The sequence below is a fragment of the Clupea harengus genome, chromosome 12 (genome assembly GCF_900700415.2).
Source record: "Clupea harengus chromosome 12, Ch_v2.0.2, whole genome shotgun sequence".
NCBI classification, from domain to species: domain Eukaryota; kingdom Metazoa; phylum Chordata; class Actinopteri; order Clupeiformes; family Clupeidae; genus Clupea; species Clupea harengus.
Genome location: NC_045163.1, coordinates 22,743,573 through 22,769,357, shown reverse-complemented (window position 1 = coordinate 22,769,357; position 25,785 = coordinate 22,743,573). Strand labels below are relative to the sequence as shown.

Sequence of the window (25,785 nt, the reverse complement as noted above, 5' to 3'; positions counted from 1 at the left end):
TTGAAATTTTTCTTTTCCTTAAATTTGGCTGGTTATCCCCAGTCAATTGTACAGGTCTTTGCTGTGGGTTTGTCAAGAATGTGTAGGTTGACAAACTGACACCACGGGCAGGTGTCAGTGTTGTGACCTCAGTCGTATGTCCACATGACGCCACCCCTTTTTGATTAGTGCCTAAAATTGTCGAACCATTTAGTTATCGTCGACGCATCCGAGTCTTACTCAACCCAGGTCGTCTTGCTGTGTGGTAAGGCAAAAAACTTGAATAAGCCAATTTACTAAATAAATATTTAATATAAACATGAAATCAGGTTTATTACAAAATCCCTTTTAGGGATATTTGATGTGAATGTGAAACAGTAACAGAATAAATTAACTTGCCCTCAAAAAAAAAAACATGAGTTGAAGACAGTAATAAGTGAACTCAATGGCATGCCTCTCGTGAAATACACAAATGCAGTGTCTAGTAAACAGTGATGGAACTGGAGTCAACAAAATAGTGCTTGAGAACAACAACAAAAAGTGATGTGAGTGAGAGGTGTAGGTTTAACATGCATAGCGAGTGACAGGTGTTACTGCAGCCATCAGCAGTGTGTAAGTGTGGGTGCAAGTGTATTGTGATGACCCTTTATAAAGCAGTGTAAATCTGAGGCCAAGACTGGTCAAACGATCAGATCCAGTACTGTTTGGGGGCTATGCTGGGGGCATGTGTGCGCGGAGGCCGCAGCTGGTTTTGTGTGATGTAGCTGGGGTTGTAGTAATCCCACTCCAACGCTGACGCCCACAGTCCACAGCCCATAGCCTCGCTGTCTGCTGACAAGATACGCAGAGACACACCTGCAGAAAAACAAACCTCAGAAATACACCCCAGTACATCTTAATCAGTAGGGGAGGGTGTTCCGAGTCAAAATGGTTGTATATCTGTTACCCAGACCCTGACAAGTGGAAGACCTGCCATGCCCCTTGCCTGCGCTTGCGCCAAAGTCGCTGTCCAGTCCAGGTCCTACAGCAGAGCATCCAGAGGATCCTGTGGACGCAATGAAATAGGAGTTCTCTGGCGGGATGTTGCTGGCAACCTCACACTCCATATATACCTGATCCACAGATCCAAGCTCCACATCACTGTGGACTTCCACGATGCTGCTCTGGCGCAGGGGCCCAAAACACTGCAACACACACACACACACACACACACACACACACACAAACCAGTTAACATGACTTATCGGAGATTAGTACTCACCAATGTTTTACCAACACACTGTAGGTCTAGAATCCTTACCCCTGGAACAGGAGAGTTTGGAGGTACAGTGTTGGGACGTTCTACGTCTGAATCACTGGAGTGTGTAGGCTCCAGAGGTATTCTTCGCCACTTTACAGGCTTGCTAAAATATGCACGTGCCCGACGTGGCAGGCCGGTTGACATTGCAGCCAAGAACGTGCTTGGCGCAGGCAGAGAGCCAGAGCCGGCGCAAGTGGCTCCGTCTGGTTGCGTAGAACGCCGACACCCCGCCACACGCTCCTGTGACGAGGTAAGCGATGATGTGACGGGCATGACCAAAATCGGTCTGGACACAGGGCCATTAGTCCTCCCATTCGGATACGAGAATGACGGTCCATCTGTAAAGTGGGAAACCCTTTGACGCGTGGATTGGAGCAGTGAGCACCGTGAACTCGTGCGAACTCGTGTCCTAGCTCTAGCTAAAAGAAGCAATTTGTGTCCAAGCAACAGGCAGTTGAGTAGCAGCACGAGCAGTAAACACGGCACGAGAAGAATAATGACTACAGTCAAACCCGGAATGTTTGCCGTCACTTGAGGTGTCGCAGACACTGGTTGATCCATTTCAGACTTTTCATATCACTGAATTGATGGTGAAATGATTGAAGGTAATTGTGATTGACGTACGATTACTCATGGTACAGAACACAGGTGTGTAAAACGAACTCATTCCATCAAATAGAGCTTCGGCAGGTGCTGCAGCTGACGGGTGTGGTATAGCCCGTTTCCAACATGATTCCTCAATCGAAATCCTATCGATTTCGCCAATATGTACTTTAATCATATCTATATTCGAAAAGTAACGGCAGTAGATGATACTATTCATCTGCGTATCTGTGCCCAACGCTCTGTGTTGCTTACTTGCTAGCAAATTTAGCTTTGCCATCTTTCCTCAAGCCAGTAATTGAGAAAGATCTGACTGCAATTATCGTCTAATTAAACCACACCCATTTTTGTTGCTCTTTGCTCTTGAATCTTCAAGGAGGTTCTCTGTAAAAGCAACCATGACTCAACCCTCACTTTTTGGCTTTAGCAACTAGCCTACTAATTTTACTTTAAGTAGCCCATTATTTAAGCAGTTGTTCTGATATACCCAGTCAGTTCAGCATCGCCCAAACAAGTCTTTAGAAAACCTAAATGTTATATTGCATAGTAAAGAGATTTGTCAATAAGTAAGAATGTTTTTTTTCTCAGTATCAATCTCCGTATTCTCGTGTAGGCTTGTCTAGCTATTATCTTTTTTAAGTGCAATGATAATTCGATTTTCTGGGAAGTGGGTAAAGAAGTATCACAGTAATGTGCAGGAATCATACCCATATATTACCCACTGAAGCTAGTAAGAGGTTCAACAGTATAGTAGTGTGTCACTAGGAGGCAGTACTGCTCTATCTGGATTAGCCTTTTTCTATTTGGCCAGTCCACCACCAGGTGAAAAATGTCAGACTATAGTTTGTCCTCTTAGAAGCTTGCGAATCTGCATTTGAAATACAGAAGTAGTACAATAATGGGTTTTGGTGTTATTGTATGTTTCTGCATATCAGAATGGTCTGCTAAGTATAGCCACATCATCAATGTGTGGCCATAAAAGATAAAGGTTTTAGGGGAAACTCAAATTTAAATTTAGGACTAAGCCTCCATAAATCGTGAGAGCTCTGAGATAATAAATAAATAAATAAATAAATAAAGCGGGGCACACATCAAGAGAACTGTAAATTCACTTCTCAGTCCTAGCCCATGATAAACATCCTTTTCACAACAAATCTGGACACCACCAAGAAAACATAATTTCCACAAAGTGAGGTACTTTGGTGTGTTGAGTGTTCCACCTTGTCAGAGTCCCTGGAGTAGCGCCTGACCTCCGGCCCGTATGTGTCTGCATAACATGAATGAAGCACGAATACAATTATACAACAGGTGTATAAACAAAGCATTATTATCAGAAAAAGTTAAAAGTCATTAGTGAAAAGTCATACATTTATGAGCAGTTCGACACATCTAAAATCTAATCTAATCTAAGATGTCCTCGTGGCCATTCCAGACACAGCAGGGATTGAGTCCTGCTTTTATGTTGACTCATTTTCATTCCCTTGGGTGCAGATGGTCGACATAAGGTGAGCTCTGAACAGGAACAGCACTGCCAGGCTTCCTCTAACATCAACAGGGTCTCAGTCAAAATGGCGCTTTGTCCCCTGTCTGTCACTAGAGCCCCCTGTTTCATAAACTTCTCACAGAGCAAGTCACATTAGTCAGTAACTTAGAAGCTCTCACTGTTTCTCTGTCCTCCCCAACCTATGGTATGTGAGATCAAATAGCCAATAAATGTCATTTCTGCCCAATAGGACATAATCAAATACCCAAGTTAAGTGAATAATAAGGAGAACAATTCAGGCTAACAATTCATAGCTCTAAGACAGTGAAGCTGTTGTCTGTCTCATGACACAATTCAAAGCAGAGATTCAGATGGATAAGTGAGCTTTCATTAATAATCTCTCATATGATTCCAATAATATCTGGTTGAAAGATGCCCTTTGGTCACAAAATCTTTTCTGTTCTTTCATCAACAGGATGGAGGTTGGATTTCATTTGAGAGGATAATGTCACTTATGTAAGACTCGCTTATGCTTCAATCAGTACAATCATCAGACGTGTTCCAGAGAAAGGAATGACCTTTCAGCGGCTGTACAATGTGATATGTCAGACAAGTCACTCTGAATGAGCACTTACCGAATGTGCAACCCACCTCCGCGATGACAGGCCAAATTATGTTGAAGTGTTAAGTGGGCTGGGAATTAGCGATACACAATTTCCATCAAACCACTGAATACTTCACTCAAGAGTGAATTAAGCCAGTGAAGCTGTCTTATATAACAAAACAACCTATAGAAACCCCTGCATTGTATTAACATCAAACTCTACCCCTGGCACTATATTCTCACAAACACAAAGTTATACTGGGATGACTTTGATAAACAGAGGAATACATTCCTTTTATCTCCCACCGATCATCCACAACCTTGGTTAAATGGATAGCCTCGAACAGCCCCAAAAAACTCAGATTCTGACACACACATACATTGTGATGCTGCTGGTGCAGCCTGGTTATGTCACAAGTAGTTCTGCTGGAGTCTCTCAGGCTGCATACATTCCCCCCACGCAACAGTCCACTCAGAAAGTACTTCACTACCCGCACTTTCACTCAGTCTACCTGCACATCTTTACACACCACCCACACTCTCAGTTTTTAGATGGAGAACCTGGACTTAACTATTAATAAACCCAATGGTATAAATACCTGTGTTACATTCTTTAGGAACTTAGTTTTACTTTAACTAGTTTTATTGTATTCTCTGTTGACCACAATTTATCCTAAAATGAACAATCAGACAAAAACTCAGAAATGGTTTTTAAAATCCTTATCATCTTTATTTAGAATATAAAACATCCATATCATTGACTTGTCCCACATGCCACATGCAGTGGTTGTTTAAATAAACGTACATATAGTTCAGTGAAACATGACACTGGGCTTCTCTCATAGAGACTAGAGCAGGTGCTGTACGCATGTACACACCTGACAAGCATTCCTGTTGGTTCAGGATCAAACAAATGTTTCTTGAATGATTTCAAGAAAAAAAACAGCGCCAAACCCGAGGGCTCAACTTGAGCCCTGTCAACCAAAATAAGCCTAACTGGCTGGTTGACATGCACTTTGATTTAGATGGTCTAAATCTGGAACACACCTGGTCACCAAAAGGCTGCACACATTCCAGCTCCGTAGAATAGCACCTCTAATGTTAATGTGTCTGTACCAGAAAGACAGTTCATACTGTTTTTCAGAGAAGGAAAACACATTTTTGGCTTCAGTCTTGGTTCAAATGTAATCCCATGCACACGTCTGCACGTGTCTCTGTGCATGTGAGTGTGTGTGTGTATGTCCTTTAACATTGTCCCAGGCTGTGCCTAATAATCTCCTTGCTGGGTGGGGGGATCCTATCAGGAAACAGCACCTCGAATTTCACCAATAGATCTCCTCGCTGCGTGGGGCATTTTGACCGCGGAAGCCCCTCTCCAATCAGGCGGCGAGTAGAGCCAGGCTTTATGATATCACTGCATGGGAGTGGCTTCTTTCCTCCATCTAGTGTTGGCACGGTAACAGTACATCCACAGAGAGCCTGAGAGGAGAAAAGAGAGGGGGAAGAAGGAGGAAAAAAGAGAGAACAGGGAATAAGTATCTGTCGGTTCGTCTTGACTGATTTATATAATGGGTTGCATCACACCAGAATATGGAGCAGACTGTTCTCTTACAAATTAGCTAATCTAGTCCTCTGTGTCGGTGCGTGGGTGTGTGGGTGACAGAGAGGAGAGAAATCTGAATGACTGAATGTTCTGCGTGGGGAATGCAGTGTGAATGTGTGTGTGTGTGTGGGTGGGTGTGTGGGTGGGTGGCTGCAGCAAAAGGCTATATTTAGAGTCTATTCTCTGCAGTCTGAGGAGGTGAACAAAGACACATGCTCACTCACACCTCACTCCCACTCTGCCCCAAACCCCACGGAAAAACGTACCTCACGCAGGGTAATCTCGGCGGTGTACACCAGGTTGGATCCCTCCCGTCGGAAGTGCGAGTGCTTCTTCTCCTTCACCACAAACATGATATCCTGTGCGGCGTGCCCGCCCGCCTTGAGCCCGGCTCCGGGGAAGGTGATCCTCGTGCCCTCCCTCCATCCCTTCTTCACCTCCACGTTCATCACGTGCTCCTGCGAGTGTGAGCCGGACAGGCGCACGTGCTTGGTGACGCCGGTCAGCAGCTCCTCCAGTGAAACCTCCAGCTCGCACACTTTGCTGCCGCATGCACCACCGGTGGTGGAGGAGCCCTTCTGACCCCCCGGATTGGTGGAAGGCGTGTGCTTGAAGGGGTTGAAGAGGTCGGAAAAGTCACCAGCGTCTATGTCTATGTTGAAGAAGCGAGCAGATGAGTGGGCCTTCGCTGGTGGGGAGGAGTCTCCTTTGGCTGCTGGCCTCTTCATATCTGATATTGGAAATCAAAAATATTGATTAGATGGATTGATCAAAGTCTGTGACATAATCATATGAAAATGGATTGTGTGTGTGTGTGTGTTTAGTTGTAAGATGTGAAGACCTTGTGCGCATGTGTGTGTGAGTGTGTAGTAAGATTAAAGAGAGCGTTTGCTAAATAATTCATATCCCCTGCAGCTTTCTGCATGAGTGCTAACGTGTGTTTGTGTCTGCTTGTGTGTGTGTGAGTGTGTGTTTGTATCTAAGTGTCTGCTTATGTGTGTGTGTGTGTGTGTGTAATGCACATGCAGGTGTACTGACCCCGTCTGTCATACAGGTTGCGCTTCTGTGTGTCTGTCAAAACGTCGTAAGCCTCTGCGATCTCTTTGAACTTCTCCTCTGCGTCCTCCTCTTGGTTCTTGTCGGGATGGTAACGCAGAGCAAGCCGGTGGTACGCGTGCCGGATCTCATCCTCATTGGACTCTACCGTCACGCCGAGCACAGAGTAGTAATCCTTCACCGGAGTCACGGACTGAACCGGCACCTCACATTCCTCTGCCGTCTCCTGCACAGAGACAAAAATACACATGCTCAATATACAGTACCTGCAAGGCTTTTGTGAGTATGTGTGAGAAACTAGCACAAGCAAAGGATGACAGAGAGAGAGAGGGTGGGAAAGCACTGAGGCATAGAGACAGAAGAGGAGGAGAAGAGATGAAGAGACAACAGAGGATGAGGGGATACAGGAGGGTTGGAAAGAGGGAATTGAGGATGCAAGAGAAACGATCAAAGAGGAGAAAAATGCTCAGAGAAAAGGAAGAAAAAAGAATAATATAGAAGCAATAAAGAGAATAGTGTTAAATAAATCTTAAATGAGAGAGAGAGAGAGAGAGATGGGGGGAAAAAAGGTCCGGATGATGATAGAGATGCTCCTCTTACCTCAGAGCTACAGCTGTCCTCGCTGTGAATCACCCGCACTTTGCACTTCACGTTCTTGTGCTTGACGCCGAACTGGGTCCAGATGAGCACCATTCTGCCTGTGAGAGTGTGAGAGTGAGAGAGAGAGAGTCTGTGCCTGTGACTGGCTGTGTCTGAATCTGAATCTGAATCTGCTCTGCTGAGGCGCCAGCCTGCGCTTTTATACAGCTCGGGCACGAACACCTCCTACGCTACTACTGAGCATCCCCGACATCCCCCACTACGTGTGCAGGAACACCGCATCATAGGCAGATAGGCAACCGGTACACGGATGTAACAGCCCATTTCACCATGTAGAGAAGTGTTTCCGGAATTCTCACCATCACACCTCTGTCTTTTGTCTGTTTCCCATCCCTGTAAATGCTTATACAACTATGGTTTGTGTGATATTTATTATCATGATACATACACAACCACAGTGGGTACACGTTTGCTTGAAATTATGTAATTTGTAGTGGAAGGTGAATCCATACTAAAATGGACATGTTTCCTCAGCTGATCTAAGCCAATCAGGTGCCGACGCGAGTGAGGTTCCATTCTAGCCGGAACTGAGGACAAATTAGGATAGAAGATGCAGCGAGAAGCTTCACAGGGACATCCAAATGACGACGGGCGTTAGATCTGTTGGCCTACATGACAAATTCAGCATTCATAGTAGCCTGGAAGAATTAGGCTTGGCGTGTCGTAACTCATGCTGAAGGAGTTAATTACAAGCAACGGCGATTTTATTCATGTAGCCTATAAGTGATAAAAAAAAAATCATAAGCTTCGTTTATCAAAATAATGTTCCACAGGTTATCTATTTTTCAGCTGGAAACTAGCTGATGACAACAGTAGGCTAAGGCTATCGTTAGTACTAGTAGTAATGCTAAAGCTTAGCAATATTAGATTTTAATGGGTCGTATTAATGCCAAGAAAAGCAATTACTTCAGTCGGCTTTATGTTGCAATAATCTCGCAGACTGACATCGAAATGATGATTCATGTATAATATGTATAATCTTGAGACAGTCCTGGTATGGGGTGCATCTCGGCACGAGTCGGTAGTCCTGTCAGTGGCAGGAGGAAAGAAGGGAACCACAGTCGTTGGTCGGCAAAAATAGACTCACGTGCTGTCGTGTGAAAAGCTAATTGAAGCTCGCAAATGCGAAGTAACCGTTCACAGATGACAATTAAAGAAGTGAGAAATGTCATGGATAGAATTTGATACGAATCGAATAAACAGCTCCAGAATGTTTTCACCCATATTAGGAGGGACCGATTCAGTAAGATTTAACTAAGTTTACTGACGAAATATCAGACACACGACGCCAAAAGATAACATTAAAGTAACGCACCACGATATGTATATTTTCAGTTGTAAGACCAGCCCGTTCAGAGGTAGCTACAAATTAAATTACAATCTAAATCTAAAATAGATTACATGTAGACTTTGTATTGGAGTTGATTACACACAGTCATATCCATATAGTGATGTATATATTAGAACGCCATGGATATGAGGACTCTGGGAAAATGAATCTTGATTGTGGGCGTGCTGCTGTTCTTTGGTGGAAACTATACCTTACAGCCCATTTCCTCCCAGAAAGCAGTGGAGAGGTGACTGAGTGCAAGACCTGACATCATACCGCAAAAGCATTTACTGCACACAAGGAAAAGACCAAAGCTCCGTCATAGCGAGCAGGCACCACCACGGCAGTGCAATACATCCACAGCAGCATGCAGTAGGCCTCCCAACTCTAGCCTGCTCCTTCTGTTTTAGTGCTTATTGCTAACTTTAGTGCTGTCTGTTTCTGGCACAGACAAAAAGACAATAGGTACATTATTAAAGCCAATAATGTCATTATGAGTGTGGGAATATGGGTTTAAACATGCTGAATTTACCTCTGTCCACCACATCCCTATGAGATATATATTACCAGGTCTCAGTATAATGGTCCGTTCCTGCGCCACTGTCCAGTTCACAGTATGTCAATAAGCAGTAAAAAAAAAAAACATGGTCCATATGGGGCTGCCCTTCAAGACATATATATTTATCTAAATATTTATATTTATCCAAATATTTATCTAATATGATATTTAAGAAATAATTGCAACACTTACATTATGCCCTAACCTGTTCTCTCTGCATTGTGAAGGCTTATGTGTACTGGCTTTACCTCCCTCCAGTGGCTTGTCTTGGGACTGGCAAGCACCACATTAAGTATGCTAACCCTCACCCCCACGTCCCACAGGAAGGGGATGGATTTTTAATGCTGGCAGTATATTTATCATCCTTTTATGGAGGTTTCCGTTCAGATTTTTTACGGTGGAGGATCCAGCCCCCCTTTAAGGAGCCGGTGCCCCAGCTGGACTTCGTCAGTCAAAAAAAAGTCTGAGCTTCTGGATCTTTCTGCCATTACGTTCTTTGTCTTATTGTTTTGCACCTTATCACATTCTGAAAGCTCATTTGTGGTTAGTTGTTTATGGATCCAGGACATGAGTAATGTTGACTAGACTGAGCTTATTCAAATGCATTACCTTTCCGGAACACTGTGTACACGCACACACACGCACACACACGCACACACACACACACGCACACACATCCAGAGGCACACATGTTAAGATCATTATCAGTGTTCTCTTACTCCATCAGTCAATGAGAGGACACATTAACCCATTTGTGTGTGTGTGAGTGTGTGTGTGTGTGAGTGTGTGTCTGGGCCACCTGGCCTCAGATGTTCACAGAATAATACCCACACTGCCGCAGACTAATAACAGAGCAGACATCAAGTCCATTGAGGACTGTAATTACATAAATACACACACACACACTCATACAGTTCCTATTTTTTTGGCCTCTTTATACATTATATGTGTTTTTGCGTGTGTTTGTATGTGTCTGTATCTGTGTGTGTGTGTGTGTGTGTGTCTGTGCGAGAGAGACACACAGACAGGGGGTGGGGATCCAGGAGTGTGTTATTCAGTTTCTAAAAAGCCCACTCCAGGATTTCCTGGAATTCTTCAGAGAGACAATACTTTGAATATAAATGTAATCACTCAAGCATATCCCCCATCCAGTCTGGGATTTGAGACATTAAAGAAGCGTGATGGACTTTTTCTTTGAACTCATTTACAGACACATATTACAACATATTATATATGAACTCACCAAACCTTAGGAAAACATATTAAGAAAATACAGATAAGAAAATACTAAATACAGCAAAAACTTAGGTTTACTTATTGTTAACTTAGTTAACGATTGAAAAAATATACATGTATCTTTTTGTAATCTTCCATAACTTCTATATGATCACAGACAAAACGTTACGAACACTGACATGAAGAGATAACCAACTAAAATAAGTGTAATTTTTTCCAAAGACACTGCTGAAATAATCTGAATGAAATCACACTTGGGGACAGGGAGAGGGAGGAGTTCTGACATTACTTAAAGGTAGGATTACCAATAAGAGTTCACAAGGACCTGGATGTAGCCAATAGGGTGGCAGAATACGACATCAGACCCTCTTACCAGGGGGCCATCTGCTACAAAACTGAAACCCACCCACTCCAGCTGTATACACATATCAAACACACATCCAAAGCTATCTAAACCTCCACCCATACACACACACTTTCAGAGCTCAGTCAGCAACACAGGAGTGTAGTGTCGGAGGGTGCAAGCACCAACACACCTACACTCACTCACACACACACACACAGACACACACACACACACACAAATTCTTACTCTCACACAGAGCAGAATGGACGTCTGGCTACTCTGTCTCATCTCTCAAGTATTTTTGAGTCTTACAACAGTAGTGAGAGCACAGTCAACAGGTAAGTGTATTTTTATTAGCTCCATTCATTTATCTATCTTTCAGTCGGTCAGCCTGTCTGTCTGAATTTGTTTGTCTGGCTATCTGTGTGTCGGCCTGTCTGTCTGCCTGTCGGTGTATCTAAGTATGTCATAAATGAAGTATCTATGAACTCTATGTTATTATTTATTTTCTGTGGGTCTGTATGTGTTTTATCATTACTACTTCAAATATGTCTACCTTTCATAAGATTTGATTTATTGCTATTTCTCAGTCCGGAAGCTGGTGTAATTTCACGGTTCCATAGACTTCCTTTTTGTCAGTGAGTGTGTGTGTGTGTGTGTGTGTGTGTGCATGTGTGTGTTTCACATAAGGTCAAAGAAAGAAACCCTGATTACTTTCACAGAGACTATGTGATCATATTCACAGGCTTTGAATCCAAAACACACACAGACACACTAGACTATCCACCTACTCACTCACACATACACACACTCTAACACTGAGCCGACCACAAAAATGACGGAATGGAGGTGTTTGTGTGTGTGTGAGAGTGAGTCTGGATCTGGGTCTGATAACTTTCAGAGAGACTTTCTTCCCCTGGGCATCAAAGCCATCTGGCCCTAATCACACACTAACAAACACACACATAGATACACACACAAAAACATATGGGAGCAATCATTAGAAATCAGCAAGAAAGCATCAACTCATTTTATTGTGGACATATATACACACATGTACACATAAACACCTGAAGAATGACCCTACTGAAAATATGTAATAGATAGGACACACGCACACACACACACACACACACACACACACACACACACACACACACACACACACACACACACACACACACACACACACACACACACACACACACACACACACACACACACACACACACACACACACACACACACACACACACACTAACTCAATATTCAACATATTTACAATTACAGACATTTTCCCTGGAAAAGTCTTTGTCATTGATTCAATTTACCACAAAGAGTCAACAGTTTCCCAGACAATTTCACGTGAACGTATTTATAGCTACGCCTGATAAATTATGATTGAATGTATTTTTCCTGATTTAAAATCTAATTATGACTGCTTGCCCACATCATACATAACTCCTAATCTACTCATTGACCATAGTAAAAAAAAAAATGACCCACAACTTTATTGGAAATTCATACAACTCCAGTTACAGGTAATTATCTAATAATGTTTTTGGTCTCCTGTCAAGGTCTCTTACATGACTTTTCCCTTCTTCTAAGCCAACGTTTCCCAAAACCTTTCAAGCGTGAAACTCCTTCCAAAAGCGATTTCTGTCATACATTCCTTTGAGATCACTTCAATGTGATATTAACTTACCTCTGGCAACCTTCTGGCCCCTTGCTGAAATCCAAACATGAAGTTCAGTCGTTGACGTCTATCTCATCTTTCATGTGTGTTTGCCTTAGTATATAACCTGCTGACGTCACCGGACTGCCTGCCAGACCTGCTGCATGGGGGATTGCGGGAGCAGGGGGTCAAGGAGCTCTTCATACTCACCACCTTCCAGCTCCAGCCGAAGGGCGGCAGCAACATCTTTAGCCTCTACAACCCACAAGACAACAGCAAGTACTTCGAGTTCACGGTGCTGGCCAAGCTCAATAAAGGTGAATCAAACATACCACCCACCTATGAGCCCTGGCACCCAGGGCCGTTACCCACGATAAATACAGAGACGTTGCAGAAAGACAGACCCCAAACAAACATTAACCATATGCACTGCGGAGGGAGACACAAATGTTCACTGACTAGGCATATACAATAGCCTACAGTAAATAAACACATGGTGAACAGACTGATGAGAGTTTATGCCAGTAATTTACTTTAGAGCTATTTATTTTAAACAGCTGTTACTGATTATATGACTTTGATAACTAATGTATACTGTAATACAAGATTTCAAAAGCTAGATGCATGAGGATAAAAAATGAACATAGGTCAATGAGAACTTTTGGCTCTGACATTGTTCACTTCCTGTATTCCTCCATTTATTATTTTCTTGGCTCCTCCTTCTCTCTTGTCTCCTCAGCAACGCTGCGGTACCTCCGCAATGACGGCCGAATGAGCACCGTGTCCTTTAATAACCTGCGTCTGGCAGACGACATGCGCCATCAGCTTCTCTTCCACTTGAAGGGGCTGCCAGGTCCCGACCAGGGCATTCCTGGCGTGGACCTTCATGTGGACTGCAGGCTGGTGGAAACCATCACAGATCTGCCGGTGGTGTTTACAGGACTGCCTCTTCAGCGCGGCGTGCAACTCAAGACTCTGCAGCCCAAAGCACAGGTACACTCATACACACACACAGTCAGGCACAGGCACAAAGAACACACACACACACACACACACACACACACACACACACACACGCACACACACACACACAAGCCTGTAAACCAACTGCCTTTCCTTAACTCATGCAGCAGTATCTACCACATAATAATTATTATTTTGAACAAACCCAATTTCACAGCTATCGCTGATTTTCAAAGGCTTTACACTTTTTGATTGTGGGCTTTACGTTCTATTAAAGAAGTATGAATACTTAGGCACTTTTTGTGGTTTAAGACATTGGCCTTCTCAGAGGCCCAGTGCAATACACAACTGTTCATGGAATTCATGGATGTCTTACGCTAAGTGAGTGAACTACAGGAGCTACAGGAAGTCCTGTCATGGGACTTATCACACCAAGCAGGTCTCATTAGTTCCACTGTAGTTCCACACTCAGCAGAGAGTAATCTCTGTAGAGCCAGCTGCATCTCCTCGCTCAGCTTCAAGCAAGCAGGGCAAGGAAAGATACCTTCATTAGAATAGAACTACTACTACTATCCCAGTACCAGTTCTATTCTAATGAAGGTATTCTGACTTTGTGAACCCAGCAGATTGTGCCAGGCCCATACTTAGAAGGAACTTTGCAGTAAATTCAATTGACCATTCTTATTTACACAAATGAGTTGAGAGCAAAGAATATAAACTAAACTTAGAAGTTTGTGTGAGATGCTATGATGTTTAGGGTGAGGGTGAGGATACAGTTTTATTTTAAGTGACCGGTAGTTGATAGAACTATTTCACAGGTACATTGTGGTCTATAAAGCATTTTATTCGAGTGAAGTGTTACATAATATGCTAGCCATTAGGCTATTGACTGGTTATATATGAATATAATCATGGTGAAGAGGTAGTTAGCCTTGAAGTTTATGGGAAACAAACAGAACACTTTCCTTGTTCACCCAGAATAAACCAAAAGCTGAGGTTTTCTTACCTCCCACATGTTCTATTTAATAACAGTGCAGAGAGATGTAATTGGGTCAAATGATTGCTTACAGTGCTCACAAGTGCTAATGGAACCGGAGGCCTGATGGTTTTTCTGAGGAAACTCTGACTAATGCACAGTCTCTCAGCAGGAGTCACTGGAGGAGCTGAAGCTAGCATTTGGAGACTCGCTAGCGAATGTGCAGTCGCTGCAGGATTGCCACTCTCAGCAGATGGACTCCATCCAGACACTGGGTAACACAAACACACACATACATCATGACACACCTGTCCAAACACAGGTTAACATAAGGACACAAATCTACTAAATATACTAAACACTTACTTAGAAGAACAAATAAATAATGAGACAACACAAAAAAAAGGAGCAAGAATTACCCAACAAGCAAAACTGGTGTTAGACTAACCCACAGTGAGCTAAAGCACACAGCATCAAAGCTGCTCACAGTCAGCTGAATAGCATGTATCACAACCACATGAGACCCAGTAAATACAGCTTGCAAATGACCTGCTATTAAACTCATGTGGTGTCAAATTGAAGCCAGACACAGCTACAAATGCCCCGCCTGAGAACAGCACGGGCGGCTAAGAACACATATAAAGCTACCTGTGGCCAGGCAACAATGCAGAATCTTTAACAAACATATTCAGCTAAATACGTCCCAACAAATCCATTGTCAGCTTTATCCTATAAAATTATGCTCAGTAAGATCTACAAAGTGTTTTTGAATTCTGTGTTTCAACCTCGCTTAAATCTGCTAATGGGATAATAGCATTACACAGAGTCAGCTAAGTCAGCTGTTTTCTAAGGAGCACCAGCGCCAGCTGCGTGATACATAATAACCAGCCAATCAGCCATGAACCCATCAGTCTCCCCAACATTACAAAGTCGGAGGAAATGAGTCAGATTAATACTCTCGGCTAACTCATGAACACACATGGCCGACTGAATTAAATATGAAACTCAAACCAATGTATCTAACTCGCTTATAATCGCCACATTAACCCAGTGGTGCGTTACAGATTCCAGTAGATTGTAATCTAGGAAGGGGATCATTTCCAGGTGTTGTGATGTGGTGAAATCTGTGCACTGTGGCATGTCTTAACAAGAGTAGCCTACCTCAAAGTTCCATGGTCAGGCCATTACTTTCGTCTCTCCACACTTCCTCACATGGGCAATCATTAGCATGGACATAATTCAAATGACTGCTGTTTTGATGACACGCATGAGATTCCCTCCTGAACGAATCTGGAATTTGAAGTCTTCCCAGGGGACCTGTCCTTGACATGGCCTTTCTTCTTTACGGACATTTTCAGGGACAATTTGATTTAGCAAAGAGGTTAAGTGTAAATGTTTTAGCAGCTGTTTATTGGACTGCATTGTAACTATAAAATACAGTCCTATAGCTGTCTTCTTGTCCTATTACATACAGTACATTTACATTTACATTTAGTCATTTAGCAGACGCTTTTGTCCAAAGCGACGTACAAGGGAGAGTACATACAGTCTTCAGATTTTAAGATCATCATGTAACACAAAAAGGTTTAATTTCCATCCCTTTTTACTTTTACTGGTATTAGTTTACTAGTATTAATATGTCAGTGATGAATCTTTATTTAAGTGGTCCTTTGATGTATTTCTGCATTAGATGATTATGTGTTATAGGCTGTTTCTAAGAGTAATATGGATATATGGATTTCTCCCATAATTATCTTGCTTTTTTTTCAGTTTATGGCCAGGTCCAGAAAGTACATAAAATGTGTGTGTGTGTGCATGTGCGTGCGCTTATGTATGTTTTCCCAACATAGGAGTCAATACGAAGCAACTAACGAGTCAGATGTTGGATCTTACTAAAGTAATAAACGAGCTGAAAGACATCCTTATTCAACAGGTAACAATGTCCTCTCTGACCTCTTAATACACAGACACTTCTCGGAGGGAGGTTTAGTCACTGTCTCCTTTATAATTCATCTCACACACTCACCTCTCTCACAGAGCAAACACTCATTAAAAACACTGTCATCATCAAATTCTGCATAGACTGCCCTGTAATGGGTGTTTTTTTGGCCACAGGTCAAGGAGACATCCTTTTTAAGAAACACAATCTCGGAGTGTCAAGCTTGCGGTGAGTGATATCAGAAGTCATCCTGTGTGTCCTGCATGAATCCCCCCTCATGCTGTGGAAGCCTCTCTCTCTCAGGAGGAGTAGAAAGCTGATTGGTTGTTGCCATGACTGCAGGAGTAAAAAATATATATATATTTTATTGGCTCTTGGCAGGACTGGGTGGGAATGATTTTGACAAGCCGCGGTGCGCCCCAGGAGTGTGTTTCCGTGACAACGGATGTGTGGTGACAGACAACGGGGTGGAGTGTGGGCCGTGTCCGGACGGCTACACAGGAGACGGCTTCAGCTGTGACGATGTAGATGAGGTATGCATGTGTGCCTAAGCATATGATTACCGTCTCTTTTCATGCAGGTGCCAATGTTGGTGTTTGTATTTGCTGGCACTGCCACCTATTATCCAGAACTGTGGTAATGATGCCTGTGTTGTCTGTGTGTGTTGTCTTTCTCTCTGTCTGTGTGTGTGTGTGTGTGTGTGTGTGTGTGTGTGTGTGTGTGTGTGTGTGTGTGTGTGTGTGTGTGTGTGTGTGTATGTTTGTCTGTGTGTAGTGTCAGTTTAATCCCTGCTTCCCAGGAGTGAAGTGTGTGAACACAGTCCCGGGTTACCGCTGCGAGGTGTGTCCCCTGGGCTTTACCGGCCAATCGGTGGAGGGAGTGGGCGCGGCTTTTGCAAAGGCTCACAAACAGGTCAGTTTACACTTTCGCTCAACATCATCTCGCATCTGTGTATGTGTGTGCGTGTGTGTGTGTGTGGTGGGGAGGGGGTTGCATACACTGATATTTCAGTGAACATCACAAATTATATAGATACCTTAATGTTCCTGTGTGTGTGTGTGTGTCAATTAAATTATGTTTAGTGCAGCGTGTGTCTATGTGCCTAAATAGGTGCTTGTGTCTCTCTTAGGTCTGCAATGATGTGGATGAGTGTAAAAGTCCAGATAACGGAGGCTGCACAGCCAACTCAGACTGCGTCAACACTATGGTACATGCCAGCGCTCTTCCCCCTGTCTGTCTGTCTGTCTGTAGGGACCCAGTGGTTATCTTTTACAGTCTGCCGTGCCATGGACAGACTTCATTTTTGGACGTCTTAAAAAACCATCAGTGTCATTAAAGTGACTGTTTCTGTGTTTGCATGTGTTTGTTTGTGTGTGTGTGTGTGTGTGTGTGTGTGTGTGTGTGTGTGTGTGTGTGTGTGTGTGTGTGTGGTTGTGTGTGCATGTATGTGTGTTTGCACGTGTGTGTGGTGTGTGTGTGTGTGTGTGTGGTGTGTGTGTGTGTGTGTGCGTGTGTGTGTATGTTTGTGTATGTGTGTGTGTGTGTGTGTAGGGATCATACCAGTGTGCGGGATGTAAACCAGGCTTTCAGGGCGATCAGAAGAAGGGCTGTCGGCCAGAGCGCAGCTGTGGCAACCGCCTGCAGAATCCCTGCCATGAACATGCCTCATGTTTTGAGGAGAGAGATGGAACCATCACCTGCACGGTACCCACACCCATAACCACACCAACACCAACAGCAGCACCCACACCCACCCATGGCCTCGTTTACACCAGTTATACACACTAATACTATGTAACTGATCAATTCTATATGTAGACGCTATGTGTATAGCACTGTTTAGCACACACACAGTTCTCTCAGTAAGGTTTACGGCTCTGTCTCTCTCTGTGCTAGTGTGGTATTGGCTGGGCAGGCAATGGCTACCTGTGTGGAAAGGACACTGATATTGACGGCTACCCAGATGAGAAGCTACGCTGTAATGACGTATCCTGTAAAAAGGTAACCCCTCACAACCAAGGTGAAGTGTGTGTATGCGTGTGTGTGTGTTTGTGTGTGCGTGTGCCTGTACATGTGTGCGTGTGTGTGCATGTGTGTGTGTGTGTGTGTTTGTGTGTTTGTGTTAAATCTAGACTGGTTGAGCCACACATAACACTGACCTCATGGCACCACTAGATGGTACTATTAACTCAGCATTGCAATAACACTAATGTGTGTTTGGGTTTCGCAGGACAACTGCATGTATGTTCCAAATTCTGGTCAAGAGGACGCAGACTCAGACAGCCATGGAGACGCCTGTGATGAAGATGCTGACGGAGATGGTATACTCAATGACCAGGTATACACACACAGAAACATGCACATACATACATGAAGTCACCCCATTACCTCACCTCCAAGAACACACATTTTGCTAGGAGAATTCTTGCTTATCATACGTATTTAACTGGGGCTGAATCTTGAAATTGGGCGTATTGCACGTCATATTGCACTACTAAAACTGCAATATACAACCACCCGCTTGTGTTGGGCTAGCATATAATGCTTATGGATCTTACAGTGTCATTTTTCCATATATTTCAATGCCAGGCTTTAATGCATGACTAATAGTTACATTAATAAAACGATTGCTTGAGGTGTTTAATGACGCCCAATGTGACACATACGGGATGGGATCTGTGTTGTATGAGATGTTTAATGATGCCCAATGTGACACATACGGGATGGGATCTGTGTTGGTTGTGTGTAGGATAACTGCTGGTTATTGGGATCTGTGTTGTTTGTGTGTAGGATAACTGCTGGTTGATGGGATCTGTGTTGTTTGTGTGTAGGATAACTGCTGGTTGATGGGATCTGTGTTGTTTGTGTGTAGGATAACTGCTGGTTATTGGGATCTGTGTTGTTTGTGTGTAGGATAACTGCTGGTTGATGGGATCTGTGTTGTTTGTGTGTAGGATAACTGTTGGTTGAAGCCTAACGTGAACCAGCGCAACAGTGATAAGGACAGCCATGGCGATGCCTGTGATAACTGTCTGATGGTGGTGAACCCTGACCAGCGTGACACGGACTTAGATGGCCTGGGAGATGCATGCGATGATGACATGGATGGAGATGGTAAGAGAGTGTGAGTGTGTGTGTCTGTGTGTGTGCGTGTGTGCAGTTGCATTATGCTGAATAAGGCGACGCTAGTCAGAGGCTGAGGAAAGACTTCCCCCTAAGATGTTTAATGTTAATTAAAGTGAATAATAGTGAATACTGAGTGTGATTCTTTGACAAGTTCAGTCAAATATCCATCCATGCGTATATTGGGTGGTGTATTTCATGTAGGCAGACATACATTTCTGTTTGACTCTTCAGAGAGCACTTCCCGTCCTAACTGGCACTTCGACTAGTGCGTAACTTGCAATTACAGCAGTTACATTTCTGCACTTCTTTCTTTCTTTTTTATTTCATTTTGTTATATTTCTTATGTAAAGTAGTATTTATTTATTGTTACACCAGGTTCTATTGCTCGTAGCTTGAATATTCTCTCCCTTGTACGTCGCTTTGGACAAAAGCGTCTGCTAAATGACTAAATGTAAATGTAAATGTAAATGTTTGAAAGTGAGAAGCAATCTTTGAATGAGAGTGAATGTGTGTGTGTTTTAGAAGAGACAGAATAATTGTATCCATCTCTGGCTCAGGCTTAAAGAACTTCCTGGATAACTGCCAGCGTCTGAAGAACCCTGATCAGCGTGACAGAGATGCTGATGGAGTTGGAGACGCTTGTGACAGCTGTCCTGACATACCTAATCCCAACCAGGTACACACATACAAACTTTAGACACATGGACACACACATCAGGCTGTCGCGCAATAGGACACGCGTACGACTCCTTGTGTCGTGCACCCTGACTTAACAAAACTGTGTCAGTGGATTGCATGCGCTGTCAATCATTCTCATACTCTGTTCTTCTTGTGTCTCTGTTTTTAGTCGGACATTGACAATGACCTTGTTGGTGATTCATGTGACACAAATCAAGACAGGTGAGGAACTTCATGGCTTGAGATTAATAGACTAATATGAAATATATAATAATATGATGAAATGGATTATATTCGTCCTTAAATATATTTGTTACATGTTAGCCTTAAAAACATTGTTATTAATGCATTCCTCATGTTAAAGACTCAATTTAATTCATACCTGTTAAGGGAGCCCTCACTTATTTAAGTGGCACTCGTCTTTTTTGTGGTTTAGTGTGTTAATTGCCTTCATGTGTGTTGTGCAGTGATGGGGATGGTCACCAGGACAACAATGACAACTGTCCATTAGTGATGAACAGCTCTCAGCTGGACACAGACAAAGACGGCCTCGGGGATGAGTGTGATGATGATGACGATAATGACAACATTCCAGATTTCCTGTCGCCTGGACCAGACAACTGCAGGCTGGTGCCCAATCCAGACCAGATAGACGACAACAGTCAGTCCCACACACACACACACACACACACACACACACACACACACACACACACATATATATATATACCTTACGGTTTGTCTAACAATGTGAAAAAGACAGAGGGAATACATTAATTAGTGGTTGGGACTGCAATATTAAGATGACAATACTTTGGTTTCAACTGTAAAACCCAGACTAGTGAGAGTTACTATTCCAGTTATGTAATATGGTTATTCTGTTCAAATATAGATAGCTCCCACTAGGTGGTAGTACGTCGCCTTTATGTGTAGGTGTCTGTTCTTCATCTCTGCACTTCATCAAAAATGCAGTGTATTTTACCAATGATACTGCACACATCTTGTGATTAAGTGAACACGATTGAGGTATAAATTGCATTTCTCTATTCTACAATCTACTGACTAATCCCTCATTGTTTTTTGTTTAATGTCCAGATGATGGAGTGGGCGATGTCTGTGAGTCTGATTTTGACCAGGATAAAATAATCGATCGGATCGATAGCTGCCCAGAGAATGCTGAGATCACACTGACAGACTTCAGAGCCTTCCAGACCGTAGTTCTGGACCCTGAGGGAGACGCGCAGATCGATCCCAACTGGGTGGTTCTGAATCAGGTCAGTCCAAATGCTCCAAGGACATGCACCTTAGGTCTTGTGTGAGATGGCTTACAGGACAGACTTTTCCAAATATGGCTCGTACTTGGCCAATTACAATTAAAACTGCTTATTGCATATTTTATTGATGCATTATGGTTGGATGGATGGATTGATGACTTGCCATCCCACCAAACTACTTTACACTAGGAAAAGTTTCAGCATTAAAATAACTTAACTTCATTACATGCAAAGCCTTAAAGGTGCAGTATGTAGGATTTAGGGTGATCTATTAAGATAAATATAGTATTCATACTTATGTTATCATTATTGTATAATCACCTGTAACTACGAATCATTGTGTTTTCGTTAGCTTAGAATGAGCCCTTCGTATCGACATAGGAGTCCCCAGAGTTCCCATGTTGTGCGGCCATGTTTTTACAGTAGCCCAAAAGGGACAAATCAAAACACTGGTGCTAAAGAGAGCCTGTCACGTTTTTATGGCACCTGACGACCACCGTAGCGTCTCATACACGCTTGGAAAGAGAGAAGTATTCAGTTGTCTGCAATCTGCAGCTTCACCGCTAGATGCCACTAAATCCTACATGCTGTACCTTTAAACCAGGACCCTCTTTATTCCTCCTTCCTCTTCCTTCATGTAATGTCTCATGGGATTGTTGGCATGCTTGTGTGTGGTCTGCAGGGTATGGAGATCGTTCAGACCATGAACAGTGATCCTGGCCTGGCTGTGGGTAAGCAGTGTTCATGTAGCTGTTTGCACATAGACGATGTGTACGAGACAAAACCTGTTGTAAATGAATTAGACTATATCAGGCAGGACAGAAACAAATCCATTTACAACACAACATAAACCTGTTTATAGAGCACCGTTATGTATAATGAAGTCAGCTAAATACCAGTCCTTTACCTTTCCCTGTAAGTCATTAAAAGTGCACTACAATCACATAAGGTCTTCTGTCATTCCAGTGAGTTTTTTTTTATTATAATATTATTTATGGTTAATTGTTGTGGTTTAGGTTACACCGCATTCAGTGGCGTGGACTTCGAAGGAACCTTCCACGTAAACACAGTGACCGATGATGACTACGCTGGCTTCATCTTTGGGTACCAGGACTCGTCCAGCTTCTACGTGGTGATGTGGAAACAGACAGAACAAACCTACTGGCAGGCCACACCCTTCAGAGCCGTGGCTGAACCTGGAATCCAGCTGAAGGTGTTAATTTCAACCCCAGACATTTCCACTGAAAGATATCTTCTAACCCCACCTTGTGATTAACCCCACCTTTTATCTTAATTTCAGTGTATACTACTCTTAACCATCAACCCTTTAAACATTGCCTACACTGGTATTCAGGTAATAAACTGATTCATCTCTCCCCCACCCACCCGCCACATTCCTCTCTAAGGCAGTGAAGTCTAAATCTGGTCCAGGAGAGCACCTGAGGAACTCTCTGTGGCACACAGGAGACACCAATGACCAGGTCCGTCTCCTCTGGAAAGATCCGCGTAATGTCGGCTGGAAGGACAAAGTCTCCTACCGCTGGTACCTCCAGCACAGACCGCAAGTGGGCTATATCCGGTGAGCCCCAGTGCAGGACAGTTTTATTAATGTTTTTGATGATGGAGATCACTGATTTAGACAATTCTTTGTATTTCACTTCTATGTTAATGGTATGTGTGTGTGTCTGTCTGTCTGTGTGTGTGTGGATGTGTGTGTGTGTGTGTGTGTGTGTGTGTGTGTGTCTGTGTGTGTGTGTGTGACTGTGTATGTGTGTGACAGTGCGCGTTTCTACGAGGGCACTGAGCTGGTCGCAGACTCGGGTGTCATGATTGACACCACAATGCGAGGAGGACGCCTGGGCGTGTTCTGCTTCTCACAGGAGAACATCATCTGGTCCAACCTCAGATACCGCTGCAATGGTAAACACATACAGAACACACAAACACACACACAAACACTTCACACACTACACACAACCTTAGATACCGCTGCAATGGTAAACACATACAGAACACACACACACATACACACACACACACACACACACACACACACACACACAGTACACACAACCCTTAGATACCGCTGCAATGGTAAACACATCAAGAACACACTTCACACACAGATCATATCCAATCTTCAGTCCACAGCACAAGCATCTTGTCTGGAGTTGCCACACATACCAAATCATTCTCCAGTGTTGACATTACACACTGCAATTCATTTTTTTCAACACTCCCCCATCCTGTTATATTATATAACTTCCCAGAATCTTACCCATGGTGCAGTTCCTCTTTTGTTTGTATCACTGGCATGATGGCTGTTTTCTCAGAACCAGTGCACATGGAAAACACATCATCACCTACACTGCTTTCAGTAGAAATGTGTCAATGCAAGCTGGAATGCTCAGAATCAGAATCAGAATCAGAATCAGAATCAGAATCAGAATTGTATTTATTTAATTTAGTTAGCTATGCCCACACACCCGTTCAGTGCGTCATCAGATAGCTTTAGCGCCATCCACAGCAAACATCATTGGTGCAGTAAACATAAACTAAAGACCAATCACCTAACCTAACTGGACCAAAGAGAGAGGATGATCACCCATCACACTTTCAATGTTCATCTAGAGACTACATGTCATGAAACACTTATAACCCCCTTTCAATGTTCATCTAGACTAAATGTCATGAAACACTGATAACCCCCTTTCTTGTTATTTTCCTTGTCTTGTATTTGTAGACACCATCCCAGAAGATTTCCAAGCATTCAGTGGTCGGCATATTCCTCGTTAAGGTGCAGGAGTGGGTGTATGCCCTCTGACAGAGTGTGTGTGTGTGTGTGTGTGTGTGTGTGTGTGTGTGTGTGTGTGTGTGTGTGTGTGTGTGTGTGTGTGTGTGTGTGTGTGTGTGTGTGTGTGTGTGTGTGTGTGTGTGAGAGAGAGAGTGTGTGTCATATGTATGTATGAAGTGCAAATGTGTAAGTTTTATACTTTTTCTAAGAACATGCTTTAAGAAACCTTCTGGACAGATACTGTGCTGTTTCCCCAAACATTTAGGCCTAGAGCTGCAACCCAGGATTAGGTTCACTATTCATGCCATGTATTACAGACAGAGGTGACCACATAATAAACCATTTAGAACATTTACAGTTGTGTGAATTGCTTGGTATTTCCCTTCTACTTTCTTACCATTGACATTCACACCGATAACGCAGACAGTTTTTTGATTTGGTATTTTGGTCAATTAGAAGGTTTTTATTTAATTTCAAAGCAGCAGTTTTTGGTGCCATGAGAACGAAGCAGACACAGGGTAAATGAAGGGTTTCAAATGAGTTCCAAACAAAGAAGCACTGATGCCCCCTAGAGGTGCTGAAAGTCTTGACAACAGACACAGCACATGTCTTTGTCATATACTCACTTCACTGAACCTTACATTAAAAATGTCCTATTTCCTCTTCTTCAATTAGCAGGACATGATGTATTTGGTATTTGGCTTACATATATACTTACATATTGTGTGTGTATAATATACTGTATATACAGTATATATATATTTTTTATCATGTAACACCCCAACCCTCAGGCGCCGGTTTACAGGGGAGTATGGGGAATATAGATCAGCCTAATGGGATGCTACGGAGTTCATTATTTAACTCTTACTGATATATTCTATTTAAAAAATAACTGCGCAAACCAGACCACGTTTTGGAGGAGATGATTCATTATTTACTGGAAAAGTGTCAAGTGAAGACAAAGATAATAGCAATCACGATATTTACAGATGTTGGTTTATTAGATACATTTGAATGATCACAAATAAATACATAAATAACAAATAATAATAGTGAAAGTCTCAATGTACAGTAAACACAACAGTGGGCCCACACACACACTCACAGACCAAACAGAAAGGCAGGACTGGTCGTGTCTGGCACCAGCCTCTACCACCTACCTCTGAGGTAGTTTGATGAATGTCAGCCAACAACTAATGGACACAATTCCAACAGTACATTGGGTTACTAAGCATAACTGCTGAGACTACTGCAGTCGCTATTTGACTCTAACACAACCAGAGCACAGTGCCAAAGGGGGGCACCACAAGGTATGGCTTCGATATCTTCCCAGGTCTTCATAGGCCCCATACAACAAGCACTCCCTTGCCCATAATGTTCAGTGTTCCCCTTGCCCATAATGTTCAGTGTTCCCCTTGCCCATAATGTTCAGTGTTCCCCTTGCTCATAATGTTCAGTGTTCCCCTTGCTCATAATGTTCAGTGTTCCCCTTGCCCATAATGTTCAGTGTTCCATCATAGGGAGTTGCTAGAGCATCATGGCTGGTTCTACGCTGGTTCTACGCTGTCTTCTGGGCCTTTCGATCACTGGGCTTCCTTGGA

At 43.1% G+C, this 25,785-nt stretch overlaps 3 protein-coding genes across 4 annotated transcripts; 1 reads left to right on the top strand and 2 right to left on the bottom strand.

The window, feature by feature from the left end:
* Window positions 1-205: 205 nt before the first annotated feature.
* hwa (huluwa) lies at window positions 206-2,027 on the bottom strand. 2 transcript variants are annotated; one of them, XM_031577767.2, is made up of 3 exons: window positions 1,280-2,027; window positions 926-1,163; window positions 206-834 (listed from the first exon to the last, which is right to left on the bottom strand). In XM_031577767.2, the coding sequence occupies exons 1-3, from the start codon at window positions 1,838-1,840 to the stop codon at window positions 668-670; spliced, it is 966 nt and encodes a 321-aa protein (XP_031433627.1). In that variant the 5' UTR covers window positions 1,841-2,027; the 3' UTR covers window positions 206-667. The 2 variants fall into 2 exon arrangements, with proteins under 2 accessions (XP_031433627.1, XP_012695318.2); XM_012839864.3 differs by having other exon boundaries at window positions 965-1,163; window positions 1,280-2,013.
* A 2,647-nt stretch (window positions 2,028-4,674) lies between these two features.
* zgc:122979 (uncharacterized protein LOC641576 homolog) lies at window positions 4,675-7,510 on the bottom strand. Its single transcript, XM_012839832.3, has 4 exons — window positions 7,229-7,510; window positions 6,611-6,854; window positions 5,839-6,302; window positions 4,675-5,448 (listed from the first exon to the last, which is right to left on the bottom strand). Exons 1-4 carry the CDS (start codon window positions 7,319-7,321, stop codon window positions 5,215-5,217), a joined length of 1,035 nt encoding a protein of 344 aa, XP_012695286.2. The 5' UTR covers window positions 7,322-7,510; the 3' UTR covers window positions 4,675-5,214.
* A 3,258-nt stretch (window positions 7,511-10,768) lies between these two features.
* thbs4b (thrombospondin 4b) lies at window positions 10,769-24,263 on the top strand. Its single transcript, XM_012839846.3, has 22 exons — window positions 10,769-11,097; window positions 12,554-12,751; window positions 13,174-13,427; window positions 14,546-14,648; window positions 16,224-16,306; window positions 16,489-16,540; window positions 16,694-16,845; window positions 17,087-17,224; window positions 17,442-17,519; window positions 17,864-18,016; window positions 18,209-18,313; window positions 18,543-18,650; window positions 19,267-19,426; window positions 19,996-20,114; window positions 20,286-20,338; window positions 20,584-20,777; window positions 21,212-21,390; window positions 22,073-22,121; window positions 22,407-22,603; window positions 22,797-22,969; window positions 23,171-23,310; window positions 24,134-24,263. Exons 1-22 carry the CDS (start codon window positions 11,022-11,024, stop codon window positions 24,184-24,186), a joined length of 2,817 nt encoding a protein of 938 aa, XP_012695300.1. The 5' UTR covers window positions 10,769-11,021; the 3' UTR covers window positions 24,187-24,263.
* Window positions 24,264-25,785: the final 1,522 nt, after the last annotated feature.